The 14,292-nt window shown below is 37.9% G+C and overlaps 1 protein-coding gene across 1 annotated transcript; it reads left to right on the plus strand.

The window, feature by feature from the left end:
• The first annotated feature begins 4,300 nt into the window (after positions 1-4,300).
• On the plus strand, positions 4,301-6,693 carry LOC127956322 (uncharacterized). Its single transcript, XM_052554162.1, has 9 exons — positions 4,301-4,364; positions 4,449-4,483; positions 4,635-4,979; positions 5,069-5,333; positions 5,459-5,692; positions 5,781-5,872; positions 6,016-6,120; positions 6,224-6,417; positions 6,512-6,693. The coding sequence occupies exons 1-9, from the start codon at positions 4,301-4,303 to the stop codon at positions 6,585-6,587; spliced, it is 1,410 nt and encodes a 469-aa protein (XP_052410122.1). The 3' UTR covers positions 6,588-6,693.
• The last annotated feature ends 7,599 nt before the right edge of the window (positions 6,694-14,292 follow it).

Consider the following 14,292-nt stretch of genomic DNA (forward strand, 5'->3'; position numbering starts at 1 on the left):
CTCCTGTCCTCCATTAATAGCGTCACACATGTATATTGAAAATAGAAGGGGACCTAGGACGGATCCTTGTGGCACTCCACATTCTACTGCTGATAAATGAGATGACTCCCCATTTAAATAAACAAAATGGTAGCAATCGGACAGGTTGGATCTAAATCATCTTAGATTTTGTGCAGGAAGGTACTCAATTGAGCAGACACAACTTTTTCAAAAATTTAAGACATAAATAGAAGATTTGAAATAGGCCTATAATTTGCTAGTTGACTAGCATCTAGTTTTGGTTTCTTAATAACCACCAGGCGTGACCTAAAGATAACGTTGAGTTAATAATATTGAGAAGCGGTTCTTCGGCTACAGGTAACAACTCTTTCAGTAATTTAGTTGGTACAGGATCTAATAAACATGTTGGTTTAGATACAGTGATAAGTTTATTTAGCTCTTCCTGATGGATGAAACTGAAGTGTTAGATGCTGTAGAATCTACATTCGTTATTGTATTTCTAATCTATTTTATCAGTGAAAAAATTAATGAAGTCATTACTATTAATGGCTGATGGAATATTTGAATATTTGGGTTTCCGCGGCGTTGTAAAAGGTAGTAAATTAAATTATGCCAAATTAAGGCCAGAAAAAAGTAGTAAAAAGTAGTGAACGTCATCTGATGAGGTAGTACATTTTCGAAGCTCCATCTAACTGGGTCTATATCAATGGTGTCCAAACTACGGCCCGCGGGCCAACTGTGTGCAGGCTTATTTCCTTACTAAACTTCCATGAATTTATTTTTATTTTGAGTCGGACCCAAAGACAGAGAAAAGAAAGGTCGGACCTGAGTGAACGGAATGACTTCACGCGATGTGTACGTTGGGCGGTTCAAGCTGGTAGCTTGGCGGTAAACCTCTGCTCCGTGCAAGTTTACCAAGTAAATATGGGCAAGTGCATGTTTTCGGACCTCTGGCTGGAGGATGCTCGGTTTAAAGACTGGCTTAGGCCAGTAGTTGGAAACAGCCGAGAAGCTTTTTGCAACGTTTGCAAGAAAACAATAAATATTACTTGGGGATGGGGGTGAAGGCGGTTAATTCCCACAGGGAGTCTACAAGCCACCAAGCCAGGATGCGGGGACGTAACACCCAGCTACCGCTGTCGCTGTTTTGCGCTGGACCAACGGCTACATCGCCATCAACCTTGCTCGCTCCTCGCAGTCCACTGCCAGTAATCCTACCACCAGCATACAGACGATCTGCACCACCACCGCTACGCTACAGGCTGAATCTACAATATACATCTTATTCATATTTTATTCTTATATTTTGTATTGTTTACTTTTATTTCATTCTTACATAGCTATATTTATGTATATTTTCATCTGTGTTGTTTTCTTTAACAATTGCACTGTCCATGGAGCGGACCTGACTCACATTTCACTGCTGGTTATATATGCTATATATAATCTTGTATGTGACAAATAAAAATCTTGAATCTTGAATGTACTATGGTGTTTAGACTTGGCAGTGAAACACCACTCGTTCAAGTCCAATGATGGCATAGGAGAGCTGCTTAGCATGATGTTCCCGGATTTCCAAATCGTCCGCGTTGGCCAAAGACAAGACCAGCTACATGATCAAATTTGGCATCGCCCCAATTTTAAGAAGCAACTGGTTGAAGCTATCAATCATGCCGGACCAAACGTACTTATGTATGATGAGAGTCTGAATGAATCGTCAAAGAAAAAACAAATGGACATACACATTCGTTTTTTGGAGGATGGCTGTGTTCGCTTGAGGTATTTTAGCTCACAATTTCTGGGACATGGAAGAGCTGAGGATCTGTTGCAGCACATCAAAGTATGTTTATTTTTATATACTTACTGGTTAGGGGCAGTGTTGGGCAGTAGCGGCATTCAAAACAGCGCCGTTACTAGTTTACCTACATTTCTCAGTAGCGTCGCTATTTTCTACATCAAGTAGCTTTTCAGACGTGAAACTATTTTACTGATTAAGTATGGTAGCATTCACAGAAGCTACATTTCCCAGCGGAGTTTCTGCTGTGGTTTAGGCTGTAGCCGTAATCATGGTGTTGACAGACGCTGATGCTTGGTAGCTGGGGAGCATGAACAGGAGACAGCAGTGAGAGAGCAGGGGGAGAGAAGTGCGAGTTCAACAGTGAATCTTATCAGACTTCAGGAAAACTCTTTCCTTAAATTCACCTTCAACGTCATTTGTCCTTTTTTTTTTTTTGCCAGGCTGCTACTGTTTGGAGCAGGTCTTAATTTTGCTAATGTGGGTTGAACCACATTAACGTTAGTGATCTTATACAAAGTATCCTCCCAATGTGCCCTAAATGAAGTATACGTCCAAACAGTGTGGCTCTTCTACAATATATACTCTTCCCATTTTTGTAATTGGCTATGTGAGGATGTTTTTGTTGGTTTGTGTTGCTATGGTTTTGTAGCAGTTTAATAAGCTATCTTGACATTTTTGCCTATTAGTTTGTCTTACAGTTTTATTGATCACTAGATAGCCATGGCTTGGAGTGAAATTAGTTAAATGTTTTAATAAAGTAGCTTTGATGTAGTTATGTACTTTTGTCATTTTATTGTAGCTTAACTTGCTACATTTGCTATATTTTCGTTTGGTGGGTAGCTTTTCATTTAGTGATTGATGGAGATTAGCTTAATACATTTTTCCAAGTTGCTTGCCCAACACTGGCCAGGGGACAATGTTTGCATTTGAACAGTTTCATGGATTTGATCATTTTATTTATTTAATCTACTTCTGAATTCTAATGTTGGAAAAATGTATATATGGTAATTAAAAAGTGTTGCAGTCCTTGACATAAGCATAATATCTATCTCTTTCAAATGTATTTCAACATCTTACTTACGTTTTACATTAGGATAATAAAGCTAAATGTTTAATCTGAAGCGTACTGTATACAGTTTTCTTAAAGGGACAATAAGTAACTTTTTTGGCATTTTATTATCCAAAATCAATATTTTTATTCATAAATATGCCCTCAATGGTGTACAAATACCTATGCCAATGTTTAAACTAATCCTCGTAAATGAAGAATTTATTATCTTTATATACATGGGACGGGTAGGTCGATGGAGGCTTCCATGTAGTTCCGCCATCTTGCAAAACTATAATAGCAGAGAGGGACAAAAAGTACTAAGCCAACGCGTTTCCACAACGCGTTTTCGGTCAGAGCCAGAAACGCAGGTGCAGAGCAGTGAGAGGCGCTTGAAACTGCACCGGCAAGTTTAAAAGTCTGGATTGCATTCTTATTATGGACCATACATATGCCGCACCACAGGAGAAGAAAACATCGTCGCCAAAACTGTCAAAAATAGAACGTAAAAGGAAACATGACCGTAGATTACAGAAAACAAGAGTTAATGTCGGGGAAGAGCTAATGCTGGATAAAGATTTTAAAAGAGACGCTGAAGTGGCCTGTTTTCTTCTCGACAGGTAAGTCAGTGTTACAATCTATATTATAATATTTTTTTCTTTGCTTGGTTGTTATTATATAGATAGACGAACATTTATAGTTAAAAGTTAAACAGGCTATTTGATGAATAGCAGCTATTGAGTAACTGTTAATGTAGCGAAGGTGCTAAAAACTAGATTTGTAAGTTTTAGTTTTTGTAACCCAGAAATTCTATAGAAATATTTTAAGAGCATACGATTTTTCTTGCATTGCTTGCACACCTAAGGCTACCAAGTTAATGTTATCTGACATTTTCTGTTATTTATCAGTTATACTGTGTCCTCGCATTGAATAATAAAGAAGCATACCGTAATTCAGTATTTTACGCGTATAGTGTTATTTGTGAACGTTGAAGAGGGTCAAAAACTGCTGGAGTCAATTTTCTTTTGTCTTTTTTTTTTTGTAAGATTAATTGGTCAATAAACCTTGATCTGATTTTCCCATCTGATTTGTCCAGTTATGAGAGTACCCTTTGGATTAGGAACACATCAACCCCCCTCAAGGCAAAACGTTCTCAAGTGGCAAATGCTCCAGCATTGTCAAGCATTTCCAGTGGAACAGATAGGTAAGTAAGTCATTCCATGGAAATTATTCTGTAATTGTTCAGGTTTCATATAAAACTTCTATCTACCTATATTTCAGAGTGTGTTATCATTATTTATTTTAGAGATGAACATATGAGTGCACCGAAAATTGAAACCCTTGAGCAGAGGTGACCCATAAATCTTTTTTTTTTTAGTTCTTTAGTCTGTGTCCCTTCTCAATTGCATGTTTTCATCTGATACATGTTTTAAAATATCCTTTGTTCTCTTAGTATGCATGACATGAGTATTGTTGAAGAGGAGTTGAATGAAAATGCCTTCAATGACCCCATGAACAGTGTGTAAGTGGGCTTCTATTCTATTCTATCTTTGGATTTTTATTGAATTGTTTTTATTCATTCCATTTTTTTTTATCTTACAGGATTGATTGGGAAGAAGAGGGACCCTCACTTCATGGTAACCCGGATGACAGCTCTGATGAGGAATACCTTCCAACAATTTAATTGCGGAGAATTATTTATTACTACTTTTTACTTTGTTTATGTGTTGAGTTTTTACATTTTAAAAAGATTCAGTGCTATTTTGAAATGTTTTTGTATTCTTTTAGTTCACACTGATGTTTCGGGTAATAAATAAGATCATGGTTAATCTGCCAACTATTGGGATTGATGAGACCGTGCATGATCTGCCTGCCCCTGAAGTTCCTCTTGATGAGCCCTTGAGTCATGAGCGGACAATTTTGCCAGGCCCTCAGAAGGTCCTCAGTGAGGATGACATTGTTGGCGTCAGAGCAGCAGTGCTCTATGAGAACTGCTTGAGGCAGCTTGTCACATTTTTAACTTTGCGGGTGAAAAGATGCACTGGTGTCTTGAGGACTGGTTTGGTGTGTGACAGTGTTGCCCCCTTTTCAACAAACATCGCCACCAGGGGCACTGCAATGAGTGTTGAATGGGTAAGCCTTTCACATCACATCAAAATGTATGGTAACAGACAGCACTGTATATGCCTTATGAATTTATACTGCTACCCTTATCTTACCAGATCTGCCCCAATGGACACTCACAGCCTGTGTTGAAGTTTGACATGCAGGCCGGGGACTTTCTTCTTTCCACAAACATTTTATTCTCTGGAAACAACTACACTAAAGTTGCTCTCCTATTTAAATTCATGAACATGCGAATGGTAAACCCTAGCACACACTACACCATCCAGGAAACCTACTGTGTTGACCCTATTAAAGATTTCTGGGAAGAGAAGAGGTCTGAGGCCATCAGCCGACTAAAAGGGAAAGATGTTGTGCTCCTAGGTGTGTTTATTTTTATATTTGACCTTCTTCTACATAAAAAGTTATGGTACTATTCAATTAAACTAATTTTGCAATCATCTATCGTACAGTTGTTGTATTTTTAAATTACCTTTTTTTTTCTTCAGGGGACGGCAGAAATGACTCACCAGGGCATTCTGCCCAATACTGTAGCTACACAACCATGGAGCTTGATTCTAAGGAAATCATCCATGTGGCCACTGTAGACAAGCGGCAGACCAACTGGAACTCCAATATCATGGAGAAAGAGGGTTTTATCCAGACAGTGGACAAGCTTACCCAAGAGATAAAGGTAGTTGAGTTCTGCACGGACGCTCATGTCCAGATTGGAGCCCTTTTGAGTAAGTGGTCATATTATAAAATGTTTGAATAGAAATATTGAATTGCTGATTGAGACACTTGGGACTAAAATTATTACATACTTCACAGACCCAGACAAAGGCAGATATAAGGATCTGAGAATTCACCACAGCCTGGACATGTGGCATGGTGCCAAAAATCTGTGCAAAAAAATAGCAATCGTAAGTTATAACACTAATCTAATTTATTAATAATGAATTGTACCTTCCTGCATGTCGATGGAATAATTTTGTTATGTTAGATCTCCATCAAATTATTTAAAAGGAATAACTTCCATTGTTTGTGTTTTATTAATCATCATAAGGCAGGAAAGGTGAAAGGACAGTCTCTTCTCCTTCACTGGCTGAGGGATATAGTAAACCATTTCTTGTGGTGCTGCAAGACAGCAGAAACATTTCAGCAGTTTCTTGTAAGCAGTAGCAATGTTATAAAAGAAAAAATGGTAATAATGCCATGATTCAAATACTTGTGATATGATAATGTGTTAGTGTTTTTTTTTTTACTTTCCTTAGGCACTTTGGATTGGAGTTCTGCATCATGTTTGCAACAATCACACATGGGAAACAGGAAGCTGCCAACACGACCACCTTGAAGACATTCAGGATAAAGAGTGGATTGAGAGAGATTCCAAGAGCCATAAAGCACTAGTGGAGATTGTCCTCAACAAGCGCTGGCAGAAGGATGTCCACAAGTATCTGCGCTTCAGGTAAAGTGTGGGGACATGACATTTAAAAAGAAATGTAACAGTGCCACAAGTCATGTGTGGGTGGTTGTTTTTAGGGTCTATTTTATTTTTTCAGATCGACATCACATCTGGAGTCATTTCAGAATCACATTCTGATGTATGCCAGCAAGCGCCAGGCCTTCACTCCCTGAGTGTATGACACGAGAGTTGTGCTCGCAGCACTGGACTACAATTTTCACCGCGAACGGCCAACATACAGAACGGCTGAGGGCCATCAAGTGTATGTCAAACTCTCATCCAAATTTGTTGTATTCAAATAATTGCATATTCACAATATAAATTATGTATTCACAAGTTTGACAGTTTGTTTCTCATAATGACTTGTAATAATTTTCTTTTGGGAATTTTAGTTACAGTAAGAAGTACAATAAAAATGCAAGGAGATATAGCCTTTACGCCATAAAGTGTCAAAAATCATATGATTACATCACCGAGTTACAAGCACGCATCTTGCAAGGGAGGGTCACAAGCGGAATTGGGATGCCGCGAAAGAGGTCCCTAAGAGCAGACGACCCAAGGCGGCTTGGTGTTGTGCCACCGATACCACCACCACCGACATCCGAGTTGGTACATACACAGGTCAGCAGAAGTCTGGGTAAGTGTCAAACATCTACTTGCCCTTATTTTAGCCCATTAACTTAGCCTCAAACTGATACTGAATGGCCTGTCTAATTGCACATGTCTTTCACAGGATCAGCCTTCCATGCTGTTTCCAACTTGGAGACAGATTGAGATATTGTTTTGCTGATATTTGAGTTGTAAATGCATAATCAAAATTCATTGTAAATAAATCTATTTTTGTGTTTTCAAACAAACTTCTTTTCAATCTTTTTTTTGTATCAAATAGTATTTGCACATAATTTTGAGTTTTTTTCTCTATCCCTAGTGTAGGGCAAATACAGCACAGAGAATCCCATTAAAAAGTGTTTTATTGTTTAAAATAAAGTTTGAGGTCAACAGAAATTCAAAGAATACAAAATATATAAATCGATATAACCATTTACAATATTTACAAAAATGTTATTAGATCCCTGGAATGTAGCCGGTGTATTGTCCCTGAGGGTCTGGGAATTTTTCCCTAATCCTGCAAACACAGCAGCTGGGAATGACTCTCCTGTTCCCCTGTCCTAATGAGCCATGCTGCCAGAAATTAAAGTGTCTGTAAGCTGCATGTCTGTATTCCCGGTTGTCATCACCGGGCTCCCTTACATTTCCAAAAGCAGTTAGATCCTCCCGGTACTGCCTATGTATCCGCAGATATCCCTCATCCAGGCAGTATTGTGTAAAATGAGGAAGGAGGCTCACACAGTGGGCAGGGTTTTGTCCACAGCATTTCCGCTCCCTGTCGGTCGGCATGTCTCTGCAGTGGCTACAGGTACACCAAGGTACCCCAGGAACCTCCGCAGATGTTGGAGCACCATGTCTTTGCTGATGCTCCATCAATATATCAAAGACCAGACCCGGCTGCCTCTCTAACAATCTACCTGTGAGGCGTATGTGATCGTCAAGGCTCATATCATGCAGAAGTCTCTGATGAAATGAAAGGAAATAAGATGGGGTTAGTCCATTAGATATAGACCTATATAGTCACAAGGCTGAAAAACATGTTTTGCAGTATATTGCACTGGAGGCATTGCAGGGATCTTATGTAACAATGTTGACAAAATAAAATTTTATTTGTGTGCAAAATAAAACAGTACTCTCTATAAAATTTTATATAGCTCTCCTTTTTCAAAAACAATTCATTAGCTCAAGTTGTGAATATTTTGCTACGTGCATATAACTGTACAGACAATGAAAATTCATTGCTATTGCTAGACATAAATTGTACAAACCTCGCTTGCTTCTCTTCTCTGCCTTTGTAAACTTTCAATTCTATCAAGATCGTCTCTCGTAGCTGCCGGGCATCTTTGTCGTCGTGTTATTGACTCTCGCTCTCCTCCTCTTCCTCGTCCACCTCCTCGCCTAGATCCCACTGATCCACTGCCTCTCTGTCCTCTCCCTCTACCTCTTCCTCTCCCTATTGTTGAATCATCTGATGATATCTAACAATGCACATAATTCAGAAAATATAACGAATAAAGAAGACATAACTACTAATTACAATATTTAATGTTTTCCACAGTCAGTAATTCATACTGTAACATTCGTTTGTTAGTTGTCATGTTGTAGTTTGTTTGAAATAACACACCTGTTCACCTGAAGGAAAACTCGACGAAGTGCTATTAGAAGACATCCTGTCAAAGCTTTTTGGTACATATCGCCTACCGTAGATGCAACGCGCATTTGAAAAAGTGAGGCGCTGGAGAGCAAAATTAGTTTGAATGCAAAATACAATTTCACCACTAGATGGGAGTAATTCCTACTTACTGTCCCTTTAACGTAAACTTCAAGCTCCTCCCCATCTGCAATCAAAGGTAGACATTCATCCGCCATTAAAGCAAGTAACGAGTAAAGCAATGGTAATGTGTGTGAATAGAGTATTAGTAATGAAAAAGCCAGTTAGCAGCAACCACGCTGCCAATGCTAACAGGCTGTAAGCTAATAGAGGACCCGGGAGACCAAAATAAAACCAGTGATAACAAGGCGCTCTGATTGTTTTTGTTGTAGAATACGATAGGGGATATATTCACATGTTATGGAGACAATGGTGTATAAAATTTATTTTTAGTAAAAAATAGTCGATGAAAAGAATATAGTGACAGCTCAAATGCGGTACCAACGGCGACAACAAACAGCATATAAATTTTGTTAATATTTAAACAAATCAACATATTTCTTGTTTCAGTGAAACTGCAAAACCAGTGAATGGAGATAAAACTTAACCCCTAGTTAACTTATCACTTAACCCCTAGTTGCTCCAGAGGCGTGCGACCTCTGACATATAGAGCAATTGTAAGTCGCTTTGGATAAAAGCATCAACTAAATGAATAAATGTAAATGTAAAACAATGTAACATTAGCATCCATTTTTAGGCTTAATGTTAGGTCTCTCCATTAACAAGGGTCCTAAAGCTCTTGTCTGATCCCTTCGTTTTCCAGTGATATTCCTCTGATCTTTTCTTTTGTATCGTCTTACCTCTCTGAATTTACTTTTCCTTAAGGTTTATTCATTACATATCTGGTGCAAAAGCCCTTTTACATTTGCTATAAATAGAACTTCTTATATTAAAAATAATCAAGCCCTGCTCATATTTAAAAAGTGACAGGAAAGTAACGTAACGGATCACTTTCCATAAACAGTAATTAGTTACTTTAAGGAGTAGCGCAATATTGTGATACTTTACTTTTAAACGTAACTATCTCCAACAATGCACATAATGAATTACATCTGTAAAAAAATCCCGCAGATCTCACAGAAAAACGAATATGATATTACTATCTTAATATGATCACACATTAGAAATGTTTGGTGAGATAAAATGTGCACGATAACATTATTAAGCAAAAATACATAGTACATCAATTTTTTTCCCCTCCAGTACCGGAAACAGAACCGATACCGTCAGATTTTACTGATACTACGGTCTTTCAAAATGTAGCCCCGGGGCCATTTTAATACCGGGTTTCAGTACCCATCCCTAGACATGACTGAGTGTGGAATCATGGGAGTTGTGGTCTTCATTCCCACAGCCGAAGAAATCTAATGAAACTCATGTTTATAGATGAGCTAATTATTTTTTAATGTAGTAGAATGAAGCAGGGTGAGTCAGCGAAATGAGGCCGCTGAACGTGCATGACACATGGCTCGAAAACATTATAATGTTATAATGCTAGTCTGTGTAATCGTCACCGGTCTATTAAAATGCACAACAGATTAAAGTGTTTGTCACTAGTTAAAACGGTTTCTTTTTTTTTCTTTTAGATTCTTCAAAACATTGGTTTTATATAACACTATTTTAGTGGTTTTTGGATATTTTAATAAAAAAAATCATACATAGTGCCTTTAAATCTAGTCACCTACCTACGAATGAGCCAGATTCAACAACTCAATTAGCCCGTTATTATTGTTATTATTGGTAGTAGTAGAACTGCATGACCAATAACCAATTCTTTTTAATATTATAATTTATGCTAAGGAATATGCTAACCATTAATACTTTTCCATGGTTTATTAAGTCTGCCACAAACATAAATTTTTATTTGGCCTATTATGAATAATCAGAATACAATATCTGAATAAAATAAATAACACAACCAGATTAAATTTTTCCATTCCCTATGTACAATGTAATGATCAACCCTGATTGTTTGAAGTTGTTACTACATAGTTATCAGATTATAAATTAACTATTGGAACTCTTTTAACTGGCACATTTCGATTTCATATAAAGCTGTAACCCATATCTGCCAACCCAACCCCATCTCACTGCGAATGTGTGGCTAAATCGTACGATAGTAATTTGCAAAACTTAATTTATTGGTTAAACAATTTGTTCTTCACGTTCAATAAGCGTGACCCAACTCTCAATAGGAAAACAATGCAATATTTTGCAGTTTACACGTGCCACATCTCGGTAAGTAGACTGTCACGCGGTGTCCCGGTGTTCTGTATAAAGTCCATTATATGCTCTGAAGTAATTCGATTGGCTCCTTCAAGTTTGCTGAATTTGATCAGTCATCTCTACTACTATTTTTGATTTTAAAAAATAACACAGCATATACTGCTAGCTGAGGTAATTAAACATTAGCATTAGCTTGTACTGATTTGTTTCTGTCATGCTGTCTAGTCTCTGTTTCCCTGGGTGCCCACTAGTGGGCTCACTTCCCCTTAGGCACTTCACCATAGGCACTAGAAAACACACGGATGTGGTGGTCTTCTGCGCCGCCCTGGTGGGCATCATGTTATGTCCTTCCTGCACTTGTGTTTTTGTGGTTGTTTTGTTTTGCTCTTCTGTCTGTTTTTCCAACTATGGACCTGGCCCTCCATCCCTCCCCCTGATCCTCCGCCAGTCCACCTCCCTCCTGGGTTTCTTGTCTGTGTCTTTATTTCTGTTTCCCTCTAAGGACCTGGACCTCCGATATTTTGTTTCCTACAGTGTGTATGCATTTTGCCTCGGCTATAGCAAGTAAGTGTAAGCACATCTAGGAATATTTTTACATGCTGTTTTTTCCCCCCAGATAATCTTACCAACCAAAAAAAAAGGCCTTTGACCAACTGATGCTGCTGAACCGTCTTACTGAAGAGGAGCGCATTGTTCTGAAGACATCAGGAATCACTGGAAAAGCCTCACAAGGAGCATTCTCTTCTAAGTGATCTTTTAAGTCATGTTGCTGCATTACATACTTTTCTGTTTATCTTGTGTAGACAAAAGTCTACTTGATTGTGAGGTGTTTAGAAAAAACTAGAGCTGATTATCTCGACATGGATGAGGAGGATAACCAGTATGTTGTGGAGGAGGAAGATCAAAATGAAGTCTCATTTAAAATCTGAACACTGGGCAGAGGTAGATAACGGCGGTCCTGGAGAGCCACTGTCCCACAGAGTTTAGCTCTAACCTCGACAAAACAAACTCAACGACCTGTAGCCTTAGAAATCCTGAAGAGCTTGATTAGCTTGTGTTTGATTACAGGACTAGCATTGTCTTTCACTGCACCAGCCATAATACAGTTCCTGACTTTATAAATCATATCTGTGAAGAACTGAGAAATGTACAGTAAATGACTTTCATTTAATTTCTATAAAATGTTAACTTTTTTGTTACTTAATGAAACATTTCCGAGGTGTTGTGCAGATGTGCAATTCCAAAGTTAAGTTCTTATGTTTAGATAATACATTTAATAACTGACATTGTAAAACCCACTATATGTACAGTTAAAAAGCTTTTTGATGTAAAAAACATGTAATATGTATTTAATTATTCTCTGTACAATATTTTATCAAAGCTTTATTGTGCATTAATATTGTCTGTCACAAATATGACAAAACTGATCTTACATTGTTCTTGAACCAACGTGTAAATAAAATCTAAACAGAAAGTCCTCCTTTGCTTCAGGGAATTCACTCCCAGGGCCTGAGTGCATTTTGTTGCTCTTCACTGTTCATCTGCAGAAAAGCAAGCTTTGTCACCTCTCCACAGAGTAAGTCTCTGTGATTGTGTACGCAGTACCAAGCTGTATGAAGGTCTCTCACATTGGTAGGCTGTTGCACCTAAACATACAAATATATAATGGCACAAACAAATTAAACTATTTTTCCAACTTGCATGCAACTCCATGAAATATGAACTCTAAAATCATTTACCTTATCAGTGTCCTCTTCAACTTTTGCTGGGTGACTGTTTGGTGCTGGTGAATTTTGACACCCTAAAGACGGGATGCTTCTTCTGTCCATTGTGCAAACCTCTGTCCATGCCTTTGTAAAATATACAAATGTATATGTGCTCTATTTGTATAACAATTTTCTAGTATCACTTCCCCAACAGTGAATTAATAGAGCCTAATTCCTGAAACTGTATCTGTACAGTCATGTCCTACCCTTCAATTGAATGCAGCACCACTGGCGAATCACTGACATCTCCAACTAAAAGAGTGCAAAACATTAATAAAATCAAAAAGATACATAAAGTAGTTTGGAAATTTTTTGTGGAAATCTAGCTTACCTCTGTGAATGTTAGTGGGCATGATGTACAGGTTGCTGAGAAATACAAATAACACTGTAAGACTGATTTTATCATTTAACAGCTTTGACAAATGAAACACTCTTACCATCAACATGAAGATCCACAGGAAGATTTCCTGATAATTTACTCACCCCAATGCCATTATAAATGTCCATGTCTTTCTTTCTTCAGTTTATAAGAAATTAAGCAGACCTAAATCACAACCAACAAGTCCAAATAGGAATAGGGTCTAATCTAAACAAAACGATCTGTAATTTTCTAAAAAAACAAAACACATTTATATACTTTTTAACCACAATTGTTCATCTTGTGCTGGTCTGCAACTCGCCAGGCATTACGTCATCATGTTGGAAACATCACAAAAGATTTTTTTTAATAATAATAAATTACAGAACAAAGATGTCTTTAATGAGGGTGAGGCAGAGACTGTGTTAGAATCAATTTGCAGAAGTTTAATGAGCAAAATGTGGGGCAGAAATCACAATCGTTGTCACATGCCAAGAAGTCAAAAATCACAGTAATCACTCCAACCAACGAACAAGTACGAGGGAAATCCAAAAGGCAAAATCTAGAGAAACAGGCAAAAAATCATACACATAGCAATCAGAATAAGACAATGGAAACACTTGGTAAGGCAGTGATACTGGCAATACTTCACAAGGCGTGTTTAGTCTGACCATGCTTCAATGGCTGCCAAACATCTTCTTCTTCTTCTTCTTCTTTTCAAGTTTAATGGCGGTTGGCAAACCAAACTTAAATGGTGCATTCCCGCCACCTACTGGATTGGAGTGTGGATAACGTTATGGTAGTAGTGACCTAAATCCTGTTACTTAAATGAGTGTCTTTTAAGAAATTAAATACTTCTTCATATATTTTAAGTTGCTTTGGGCCATTACCTAATAATGCTTTGATAGAAAAATCTCCCATTTCCATTTCTCTTAATGCTTGAAATAATTTAAATCTTTCTCTTGCATAAGCCTCACATTTTAATAATACATGTTCTACTGTCTCCATATTTTCCGAACTACATTTTTCACAATACCCAGTCTGGTGTTTCCCAATCCTGACCAAACTTTGATTTTGGCTGCCAAACAGGAAGTGATCACAGAAGCAGCAGAGGGAGTGCTACCAGTCACAACTCAGGCGAGGGCTCCCTCTGCTGGCGTGGCGTTACAATGTCAAATGATATTAAGCTACATGATTTTATATTAATC

This window comes from Carassius gibelio, chromosome B4 (genome assembly GCF_023724105.1).
Source record: "Carassius gibelio isolate Cgi1373 ecotype wild population from Czech Republic chromosome B4, carGib1.2-hapl.c, whole genome shotgun sequence".
NCBI classification, from domain to species: Eukaryota; Metazoa; Chordata; class Actinopteri; order Cypriniformes; family Cyprinidae; genus Carassius; species Carassius gibelio.